Raw genomic sequence first — 12,442 nt, 5'->3', positions numbered from 1 at the left:
GACACCTTGCATTGAGTGGGAGATAGTAATAGGACAAGAGAATTGGTGACGCACACTTGTCGAGGACAAGTGGGAGATTGTTGGAATATGTGTCCTCCGACAATAATGCGATCACAATCGTCGATCATGATGATCACATGTTTAAATCTCATTTTAAGAATACAATTGGGAAGTAATATTTTACGTCAATGGTCCACACATATCGGTAATGATTGGTGACTAGAGTTTGACATTTCTTGTCGTGCGGACGGTGGTGATCAGTTGATCCCCTTAGGTCATACCTAAAGGGTAACACTCTTAATTGATTATTTAATTAATCGTATGACGATACGGGTTAATTAAATTACTTAAAATTGACGGACGATTTTGGAAGTAATATTTACGTATCTCATTATAATTTGATTAAATAAGATACGGTCTAAGTGATCGAATTGTTTTATTACTTAGATGAAATTATTGTTTAAAGAAACAATTGCATTTGAATGAATTATTTATTATAAATACAAGATGTTGTGATTTATAATTGGTAAATTATTTTGGTACAAGTAATTATGAATTACTAAGTCGATTTTGTACATGACGTATTCTTATTAATGCGTTGATTTTTAATATGTTAAAAATGCATAACAATTTTACATGACTTGTGACATGTGACAAATTGACAAATTGACAAAGATAAAATGGAATCCATTTTATCTTAAATGGACCGAAATATGGGGTGATTTAGGATAAATATTGTGTTGATTAAGTAAGTGGAAAACATAACCATTTTACCTAAACCTAGCCATGCATACCTAGTTACTCTTGTGAAGAACACCTTGCTCATGCATTGGCCATCACCACCCCTCCCCCTACCCGGTTTTGTCATAGAGAAAAGCCATGTGTTTTTCTCTATAATTTACCTTATACACTACTTCAAAAATTAGTGTAATTTATTCATTCATTCTAACATCAAAAATATAGATTTTTAGAGAGATAAAATTACTTCTTCTTCTCCCTTCTCTTAACCGAAATTAAGAGACCAAAATAAATATTTTTGGGTCAATTTTATTTAAATTAATATTGTTCTAGTATTAATAATATTAATTTTATTAAGAGTTTATCTTGGGTATTATTCCTTGGGAGGAATTCTATACTTGAATCCTTGTTCATTCATTTTAGGAAGCTCAAGAACAAGTGAGTAGGAGAACTCATTTGTGCCCTTTGAACCGAAATCTCAATGTAACGATGATGATTTCTTCTCTATATTTTATTCTTGTTTGCATGCATAAGATCAATATTTAATTTTATGACTAAATTAATTCATCACATATATGAATATGTAAAGTAATGAGATATAGATTTCTAACAAGTAATATGGTGTTACTAGTCTTATGTGTAAGGGACATATTGATCATTTTGAATGATGGAAGACTTATGAGAAGAATAATACATCTCTAAGGTATCCAGACCTATAAAGATAGTTCTAAGAGGATATTAGCGTTGAAAGAATATTCTTATGTTAATAAGAATCTTGACAAGTTCAAAAGTATTGAACATGTAGAAATGAATCCACATGCTTCCGCTGCGGGATTAATTCATTACGCTAAGATGTATCACCATTCTTAAATTTCGTATACTTGGAGTATGATGAAAAGTTACAAATCGAATCTTTGAGAGAAGTCTCTATATAGCAACATAGTTCATTAGTTAGTACTCAGGAAGTACTAAAGAGATGAAGCTAAGCATTTAGAAATGAGATGGATTTATGTGCAAGGAGTTACACAAAAACCATATTCTAAACACATAAGGATGGTTAGAGAACCATCTTGGCTATATTATTTAAGGAGGATATCTGCTAGAAACATCCTAGGCAGTTGAACAATGAGATATATACAACAGAAATTGAGTACACTTGCAATAATGAGATATGAAAGAAGGAAGGGATGATATTTGGATTCGGTTTTATGAATTGGAGGAACTATGGTAGTTCGTTTCAATAACCGAAGGTCCTATCCCTACACACTGTGAGGACAGTGGGAGTTATTTAAGGCAAGAGAGCCTATATCTAGATTGGATCTAGACACGTACTCAAAAGGTTTTCATAATAAAGATTATACATAACAATGGGAAATAGTATATTGTAAGGTTAGGAAGAGTGCAAGGTGTTGCTGAGACTTACTAACCAAAGGCCTTTTCACAGGCTTAACATGATAAGTCATGTCATTTCAATTGAGTTGAAATGTGCAATTACATTCAATATTATGTATGGATTATAGATTATGTAGTAATTATATGGTATCAATTTTACATATGTGATAATGCATTCATCGTTTGAGTTTTATTAAAAACTCTTTTATTACTTTGTTATATCCAAATAGGTTGTATGGACAACGTTGAACCCTATTAAAGTGAACTGGATTAACATAGTATTGGCCCCTAGTTTCTTGTATGAGGTGACGTCTCAAAGTGACTAGAGTGTGATGTGATTGATGGCAAGTTCAAGTGCCATAGAGTCATATGGGATGACAAGTCGATCACATAGGCAGACAGTATGGGACACTCTGTCGGACAGTGACCGCTTATAGAGTTTTGGTAATTATTATAAAGCCTGGTCGTGGCGAGAGCTACTATAGTATTCTTTTGAGTCAATTCTTTGACTAGAGACTGTTCGCCCAAGGTGGCACAGTTTCTGAGTGACTTTGATTTATGCTCTACGATTTTCGTAACTGAGGTCAAATGGGCATCTTTTGGGTCATGATGAGCTGTGGCTATTCAAAGGGAATAGTGCGATAGGAATTATCCACCCCCTTGTCAGGGTTATCTAAAATCTCAGGGCCACTCGAGGAGTAGTGAACTGGAAATGCATGGCCACGCTTGGAAGGTATCCACGGTAGATAATTCCGGTCAGACAGTTACTCTCCAGATCGAGGAAACCACTCAAGATATGATCAAATGCAAGTACGACCAACAAGACACCTTGCATTGAGTGGGAGATGATGTTATAGGACAAGAGAATTGGTGACGCACACTTGTCTCGGACAAGTGGGAGATTGTTGGAGTAAGTGTCCTCAACAATAGTGCGATCACATGATTAAACATCATAATTAAATCTCATAATAAGAATACGTAAGGGATGATTCAATTATATAGTCAACTGATCAACATTAATCGGTAATGATTGGCTAACTAGAGTTTGACATTACTGTCATTTGACGGTGGTGATCAGTTGATCCCTTAAGGTCACACCTATAGGACGATTCCCAAACTGTAAAGTTAATTAATCGTATATTGATACGGATTAATTAAATCCTTAAATTGAAAAAAAATTATTTATAAGTGAGAATTTTGTATCTTATTATAAGGGTTTTTTGAGAACTGCTACCCCATGTAATCCACTTTTTGTGAACTGCTACCAATGTAAAAAAATTTTAAAAACTGCTACCTTAATCCTTGGTTCGGTTAAAAATCAGCACCAATTAACATCGAAGCTCAATTAAAATGAATCTCAGCCATTCATTTCAAATCCTTAGATTAAGTCATAATTTATATTCCTATTTTACCCTTTCCCTCCTCTTTATAACATTACACTCATCCTAATTCCTTACACCCTTTTACTCCATTAACCCCTCTTTAAATCTTTTCATTCATTCCTCTCTTTGAATCTATTCATTCATTCCCCTCTCTTTGAATCTATCATATCAGGTAACATTGCCTTCAATTCATTCGTTGTCTCTTCTTCTACTCCATTAAGTTATGTTAAATCTCTCATTTGTTTTCAAATTAGAGTGGTGAAATCTGGATTTTGTTTTCAAATTAGGGTGGTGAAATATGGGTTTTGGTTATTTGAATTGTGCAGCAATGTCTTCGAGCTCCTTTTCTGGGTTCAATTATAGGGGAGTTAAGTAAACAAATCAATGGAACAACTTTCAATGAAATTAAAAATTCAAAAATTAGAGTTTATGGAATCTAATAAACAATTCAATCATTCAATCTAATAAAAAAATAACTCAGGAAATCAAAGACCTTTATGAACTTTGCACTACTAAATTAAAGGTAGATTAAGAATAAAGAATAAAGAGTAAATAAGAATGGACAACAAACATGACAATGAGTAGAAAGTGCCGAGAAATGGCTTTTTCATGTAAATCAAGTTAAGTGATGGAGGCGAATTTTGTTAGGTTAAATTCCTCAAATGAATAGGTTAATTTGATTGAGTATGAGTGATGAAGATGAAAGGTGGAGTGATGAAGGTGAATTTGATAGAGTGAGTATGAGTGCTAAGTTGAAAAGTTAGGTTAATTGTGTTATATGAATGGGTAAGAAGGGGGAAGGTTAAAGAAGGGGCATTTTAGTCTTTTCAACTAAAAAAATGAGTTTCGGTGTTAATTGGTACTGATTTTTAACCAAACTAAGGATTAAGGTAGCAGTTTTTAAACGTTTTTTTACCTTGGTAGCAGTTCTCAAAAAGTGAATTACTTGTGGTAGCAGTTATCAAAAAACCCTTATTATAACAGGATTAAATAAGATTTATTTTAGTAAATAATATGTTATATTACTAAAATTGGTTAATGTTCATGAAATATTTGAGATAAGAGTAATTAGTTAGTTATAATTATAAAATGTTGTAGATTATATTAACTAGACCTAATGTGACCTATTTTATATACATGTAATTGTGAATTACTTGTTAATTTGTTAAATGTAATTTTATTTAATATATAATGATATTTAATTTGTTAAATATGCATTATTATGCCTAATGACATGTTACATGTCACATGTCACAACATATTACAAAGATAAAATGGAGTCCATTTTATGAAGGGTGGACCGATTTTATGGGTAGTGTGTTAGGGCTTTGTGAAGTTGATTATTTTTATGGGGTAAACATAATCATCACTCTTACACACCTAAACACTAGTCTATTATTTTGATAAGACAAAAAGCAAGAGTAGGCTTGCCTTTCCCAAAGGCCAAAACCGGCACCCCCCTTCCCCATTTTATGGGATTGGTTCTCATTTTCAATTGTAGAATAACTCTTATGCTCTCTCTCTTATCTTCTCTCATAAAAATTGTTTTATGTATAATTTTTGTTCTAGATCTAATAAAGCCTCTAAAAATACTATAGTAGTAATGAAAATAATATTAGATCCAAATTTAAGGTTACTAATTCATAATACCTAGTTAGTATATGAATTAGTGTTATGGGAATGTCTTGGGTGCAACCGATTGGAGTGTTCCTACACTTGGAACTTGAAGATTTTGGAAATCATCCTAACATATTAAGCTCAAGAACAAGTGAAGGTAGGAGACCTTACTTGTGCCCATTTCGAACCATTTAATAATGTAAGGAGTATTGTTTTCTTTATCTCTTTTATTTTGTTATGCATGCAACTAGATCCACTAGTTCTAAATCAACAAGTTATTTAGATCACCATTAGAAGAGTCTAATAAGGGTATATGAACCTAACAGAGGATACTTGTTCCAAGTATTTCTTCAACTGGGCTAAGTCGAGAGCTTGTAGAAATTTTATTATGGGTATTAAAATGGCTGATGATAAGTGGTTATTTGATAGATTGGAAATCGAGCAAGCTTTTGTGGATCATTATAATGGAATTTATCAAGCTGACGAGGTTTACCCTTCTTTGGAGGACTATATTTTTCAACTGGGATCTGTTAAATCCCCTGGTCCGAATGGATTTCCAGCTCATTTTTATCAACGTTGCTGGCACTTCATTCAGACTGATGCCTTGTTAGCCATTCTCCATGTCCTTAGCTTTGGTATTGTTCCACCTGTTGTGAATAAGACTTATATCACTCTTGTTCCAAAATGTCCATCCCCTGAACGGGTTGATCAGTTTCGTCCTATTAGTCTTTGCAATGTCATTATGAAGATTGTTACTAAATATGTGGCGAATAGGCTCAAAAAGGTAATGGATTTATTGGTTGGACAATATCAGAATGCTTTTGTTCCGAGACGGAGTATTTCGGACAATATCCTCATTGCACATGAACTAATTCATAAAATTTCTACATCTTCGGTTGGAAAATCTAGTAGGATGACATTTATGGCGGATATGAGTAAGGCGTATGATCGGCTTGATTGGAATTATATTGAAGCTACTTTAACGATTATGGGTTTTTTTGTCGGTTATTAAGTTGATTATGAGCTCCATCTCTACAATTTGCTATCAAATTCTTATTAATGGTATTCTATCAACTCCAATTCAGCCAAAGTGTGGTATTCGTCAGGGTGACCCTTTATCGCCTTACATCTTTGTTTTATGTGCGGAACTGCTCTCTCTAAATCTTCTGAAGGCTGAACGGCAAAATCATATTCGAGGTATTTCGGTTTCTCGATCTGGACCGTCCGTCTCCCATCTACTTTTTGCGGATGATTCCATTTTTTTTGTGGATGGTAAGAATGAGTATTGTGAGTTTCTTTCCTCTATTCTGAATAGGTATTGTAAGGCGTCAGGTCAAATTATCAATCATGACAAATCTGCCCTTTTAATTTCACCTAGTTCTACTATGTCTTTTGCGTCTTTGTGTATATCTTTATTTAGGGCTCATATCTCTAATTCTTTATGGGTTTATTTGGGTCTTCCTTCGGATGTTAGTAACTCGCGCTTACTACAAAAATTTACAAAAAAATGTCTTTTTAATTTTATTATTGAAAATGTACAAAAAAGAATTTCTTCTTGGAATGGTCTTTTTCTTTCACCTGCTGGTAGATTAACTCTCATTTCGTCTGTTCTGTCCTCCATTTCTATTTACTTTCTATTGGTGTTTAAAATGCCGGTAAGTGTGACTAACAAGATTGATTCTATGTTGTCATATTTTTGGTGGACGAGGTGTCGTATGGGCAAAATTCCACCCAAATGCATCGTGTACATGTGGAATGGTATATATCATTGCATTAAGACCTTGTGTGTGTTAGCATGAGTATAATGACGTAGCTGCATGAACCCGGCCGTCAAATGTTGTGCTTTTGCATTATGGTACATTACTTGTGCTATACTTGTCTAGACTTGCATATCTGTCTCTTTTAGGATCTTTAGTCGGATTATATGGGTTATATTTTATGATCAGGTTGTGTGGGCCATGTTTCGAGCCTCGCAAATGGAATGTTCTCACTTGTTGTACGGATTGGTTTGTTCCGTGGTTTTCGTGCACTATAGTAAGATTCAGGACGTAATATAATTGTAGTTCTGATAAATTGTATTGGCCGCCATTGATGTAAAGAAGAAGCTTTGAGAAGGAACAGTTTAGAGAGAGAAAAGTAGAGAGAAACACAATGTAAATAAGCTGTGTATTCTTATTGATAATGAATGAATGAGACAAAATAGTACATAGCATAAATATCTACTTATATACAAGTAATGGTCAACTATGATTGACTATAACAGAAATGTACTAACTAATTCCAACAGCCCCCCTTAAGTTGGAGGTTGGTGAAACCAAACCCAACTTGTTGTTTATAATATGATGTTGAGGACTAGATAATGATTTTGTCAAGAGGTCAGCAGGTTGAGACAAAGTAGGAATATAAGACAAAGTAATGAACCCTCCAAGAAGCTGTTCCTTGACAAAGTGACAATCGAGATCGATGTGCTTTGTCCTCTCGTGGAATACAGGATTCCTAGCAATGTGGATGGCTGCTTGGCTATCATAATGTACAGGTACTGGAAGTAAACTGGCACATCAAGTTCTGTGAACAAACGAGTGAGCCAAGCCAGTTCTGCAGTGAGCCTACGAAGTGACCTATACTCTGCCTGAGCAAAAGATAAGGAAACTGTGTGTTGCTTTTTAGATTTCCATGATATCAAGCTTCCACCAAGTAAAATGACATACCCACTGACCGACCTCCTACTGTTGAGACATGCAGCCCAATCAGCATCGCAGTAGCTTTGTAGAGCAAATGAGGGACTGTTATTCAGGAGAATGCTCTAGGAAGAAGAGGATGACAAGTACTTGAGAACATGTAGAGCACCTTTCCAATGAGGAACTCTTGGATCTGACATATATTGGCTTAGTTGTTGAACTGCAAAACATATGTCAGGTCTGATATGGGTTAAAAAATTGAGTTTCCCAACCAGTTTCCTGTACAAAGAAGCATCAGGAATAAGATCCTCTTCCCCAGCTGCAAGCTTAACAGTAGGATCGAAAGGGCTGACAGCTGATCTAACAGTTTGACAGTCAAAATCTTTGAGTAAATCGAGAATAAACTTGTGTTGAGTAATAGCCATACCAGCAGCACTAGGAGTGAACTCTAAAATTCATCTAGAAATAATTTCAAGGAACTTATTTCTTGAAAATCATTACCAGTAATTAAGATGTCATCCACATAGACAACAATGTAAACCTTGGAATTGTTAATGATCTTGGTAAAAAGAGAATAGTCATTCAAGGACTGAGAATAACCTTTAGACTTCAAAGCAATGCTAAGCTTTGCATACCACCGTCTTGATACCTGTTTTAAACCATAGAGGGATTTTTGTAATTTGCAAACAAGGGTGGGATCTGAAGTGGTCAGTCCAGGAGAAGGCTTTATATAAATATCCTCATTTAGGTCACCGTTCAAAAATGCATTGTTCATATCCAACTGAAAAAATGACCAACCTTTCTTGACAGCAACACTGACCAGACTCCTAATAGTAGTCATTCTGACCGCAGGTGAAAATGTCTCAGTGTAGTTTATACCTTCTCGTTGAGTGTAACCCTTGACCACTAAACGAGTTTTATACCTCTCAATGCTCCCATCAGACTTATGCTTGACCTTAAAAACTCATTTGCAACTTATGGATTTGTGACCAGGAGGAAGAGGGACTAAACTCAAAGTATTGTTAGCCTCTAAAGCTGAGAACTCAGCAGCAATGGCCTTCTGCCACTCAGTATAAACAATGGCCTGATCATAACTCACAGGATCTTGGATAGGAAGCAGTGAACAAGCATTCAAATAAGAGTCTGTAGGAAGAAGGCAACAAGCAAGAGAGGAAGATGAAAGAGAAGAGGAACAAAGAGAAGTGAGAGTGTGGGAACAAGTGGAAGAATTATTATGAGAACAATGGTAATCAGCTAGATAAGAAGGTGGTTTTGACATCCTAGTGGACTATCTTAGAGGAGCAGAATTAGAAGGAATAGTGGTTGAGGTAGTGGTGGTTGTGAAAGTTGTGTGAGGTGAGGAAGGTGAAAAGGAGGTGGTAGGAGGAAAAGAGGGTGGATCAGGATCAGGGATAAGTAAGGGTAGGAAGGGATGGATAGTTTCCTTTATGTAAGGGAAAATATGCTCATGGAAGATGACATCTCTGGAGATAAACACAGAATGATTGTCAAGATTGAGCAATTTATAAGCTTTCTTGGCAAAAGGATAGCCAAGAAAGACAGATGGAATGGCTCTAGGGACAAACTTGTCTCTGCCAGGTTTAGGGGAAGTAGCATAAGACAGACAACCAAATGACCTCATGTGAGCAATGTCAGGTTTTTTTCCAAAAAGAAGCTCAAAAGGAGATTTATGGTTGAGAATTTTAGTAGGCAATCTGTTTATTATGTAAGTGGCAGTTTAAACACATTCTTCCCAAAACTTGGTAGGCAATTTAGATTGAAAAATCAATGCTCGAGCTGTTTCCAATATATGTTTGTGTTTTCTTTCCACAACACCATTTTGTTGGGGTGTATGAAAGCAAGAGGTTTGATAAACAATGCCTTGGTCAAGAAAAAAACTGAGCTGTAGTAGGACTTGATCCTAATTCCAAAGCATTGTCAGACCTGATGGTAAGAATCTTAGTGTTGAATTGAGTAGACACCATGGCAATGAAATTTTTAATAAGGGAAAAGGCATCACCTTTGGAGGAAATAAGATGTGTCCATGTAGTTCTAGTGAAATAATCAACAATGGTTAAAAAATATTTATATCCATTGTATGTTTGAATGTGGTAAGGTCCCCAAACATCAATGTGAATTAATTGAAAGGGAATTTTTGATTTTATGGTACTGTGTGGAAAAACAAGTCTATGTTGTCGAGCTTTGGCACAAAAAGAACATGAATTAAGCATATTTTTATTAACAGAAGAAACATTACAAAATTCAAACTACTTGAGTTTATACAAGGGCAGATGGCCTAATCTGCTATGCCCAACATGAACAGGAATACTAGAGAGAACATAATTAACATTTGAAACGGGAAAAGAAACATAAAAATTGACATCTGAACTAGAAAAAGAAGCTGAAGGCCAAGACTTGGAATGGAGCAAGTAAAGATCTTTGTGATTTCTACCAAGAATCAGTGGCATCTTCATTGAAGAGCCCTGCAAACAACAAACATCTGGAGTGAAGCTGGTGACAGACTTGAGTTGTTTAGCTAACTTGGCAATAGAGAGAAGATTATAGTGAGAAGAAGGTACAAAAAGAACATTATGCAGAGAAATCTTGGGAGAAATGGGAACTGTCCCAATAGTGTTGATGAGAACAATTTGACCATTAGGAAGTGAAACAGAATAAGGTTTGGAGATAGTGTGAACGGAAGAAAACAAACTCTTATTAAAGCACATGTGATCACTAGCTCCATTATCTAAAATCCAAGAATTATGAAAAATAGGAGATTGATTAGAGTGAGTAGAATTACCAGCAAAATTCGCATGAGTCATTTGAAGATCGGATTGAGCATGAGAATTGTTCCAGAAATCCATCAGCCGGTCCATTGTAGGCATGCTATTTGAGCTATCTCCATCTGCACCATGAGCAGACTCAAAACCACCTAAAATACTCCCTAGATCAGAAGACTATACCTGATTAGCAAACTTCTTGTTTTTCTTCTCGAGCTTAGGACAAGTGCTGATGATATGGCCTGTTTGCTTGCAGTAGTTGCAAAATTTGACCTTGGAATTATCATCTGTTGGAAACTAAGATGCAGGACGTCTGTACTTTCCCATAGAATTATGTCCAGGATTAAAACCAGGGTTAAAAGTAGCATTGAAACCAGGATTGTACTGTCTCTGGTGTTGTGGTGGCCTTGAATTATTACGAGCGTAAAAAGATGCAGAATCTAACTGGATTTGAGAAGTAAACTGCAGCGCTCGTTGCTGTTCTTCCTGTAGCAGATTATTATATACAACACCTAGAGAGGGAAGTGGATTCAACATGAGGATAACACCCCTAATGACAGTGTAGGAGTCTTTCAATCCCATCAGAAACTGAACGACTCTTTTGTCTTGCTGAAACTTAACTAATTTTGCAGTATTGCCACAAGTGCAAGAACAAGAACAACGAGGACTGACTCCCATAACATCTAATTCATCCCACAACATCTTAAGTTTTGTAAAATAAGTAGAAACACTATCGTCATTTCCTTGTGAAATGTCATTTAATTGCTTTTGAACGTTGAACAACTGAGCTTCATTAGTTTGACCAAATCGTTCCTCTAACTGTGTCCAGACATCCTTATCAGAAGAACTATAAAGAAAAGAAACAGATACCTCTTCTGAGATGACAGTTAAGATCCAAGAAAAAACTGTAGCATCACACCTCGACCAAAGTGCAACAATTTCAACAGGCGTAGCAGGACGAGGCAAACTTCCATCGATAAATCCAAGCTTGTTCTTGGCGGAAAGAGCGATCAACATCGATCGTTTCCAACTGCTGAAGCATTTACCATTGAACGATTGAGAGACGAGTTTTAAACCAGGAGAATCAGAAGTATGAAGGAAGAGTGGATTATCTGGTCCGATCTCGGTAGGCGCCATTGATAAAGATATCAAAAAACGTCGAAAAATTAGGGTAAAATGAAAATTTGGGGAAACATCGATAATATTAGGGGAAAAGCAAAGAACGAGATAAAATTTGATGAATTTTGAGACAAATTAACTGGATTGAGATGATTTGACGGAAATTTGGGGAAAAATCAACAAAATTTCGTAAACTTGATTTAGTCGATCAAAATTGATGTAACGTCGATTGATTTTTCGAAGAAACATAGACGACGAAAATCAATGGCGATCAGAAGCAGTTTCCTTCTCTAATACCATGATAAATTGTATTGGCCGCCATTGACGTAAAGAAGAAGCTTCGAGAAGGAAGGGTTTAGAGAGAGAAAAGTAGAGAGAAACACAATGTAAATAGACTATTTATTCTTATTGATAATGACTGAATGAGACAAAATAGTACACAACATAAATATCTACTTATATATAAGTAATGGTCAACTATGATTGACTATAACAGAAATGTACTAACTTACTGAAATTCATACATTAAACAGCCACATTAGTTGTGGCTGTTACATTATCTTTGTGATAATGACTGAAATTAACGGTGAGATAAATGAGTCATTAAGTCGGTCTTAATGTACATTATTCCCTTAATTCCTCTCTTCATAACTGCTCTTTTAGAGCATTATAAATTGAGTCGATTCTATGTGAATCTAGATACACAACTACACACAACAATGAGAATGACATATAC

The 12,442-nt window shown here is 35.4% G+C and overlaps 1 protein-coding gene across 1 annotated transcript; it reads right to left on the bottom strand.

Moving 5' to 3' along the window:
• Positions 1-10,884: 10,884 nt before the first annotated feature.
• On the bottom strand, positions 10,885-11,724 carry LOC141607970 (uncharacterized). The gene has a single exon (XM_074427320.1). The coding sequence runs from the start codon at positions 11,722-11,724 to the stop codon at positions 10,885-10,887; it is 840 nt and encodes a 279-aa protein (XP_074283421.1).
• Between the last annotated feature and the right edge of the window lie 718 nt (positions 11,725-12,442).

Source organism: Silene latifolia, chromosome 10 (genome assembly GCF_048544455.1).
Source record: "Silene latifolia isolate original U9 population chromosome 10, ASM4854445v1, whole genome shotgun sequence".
NCBI lineage: Eukaryota > Viridiplantae > Streptophyta > Magnoliopsida > Caryophyllales > Caryophyllaceae > Silene > Silene latifolia.
The sequence above is the reverse complement of the archived record's forward strand: the minus strand, read 5'-3'. Positions and strand labels throughout refer to the sequence as shown.

What these genes read in the sequence shown, in the direction of transcription:
- LOC141607970 (XM_074427320.1), bottom strand. Translation starts at nt 11,724, where the DNA reads ATGGCGCCTACCGAGATCGGACCAGATAATCCACTCTTCCTTCATACT.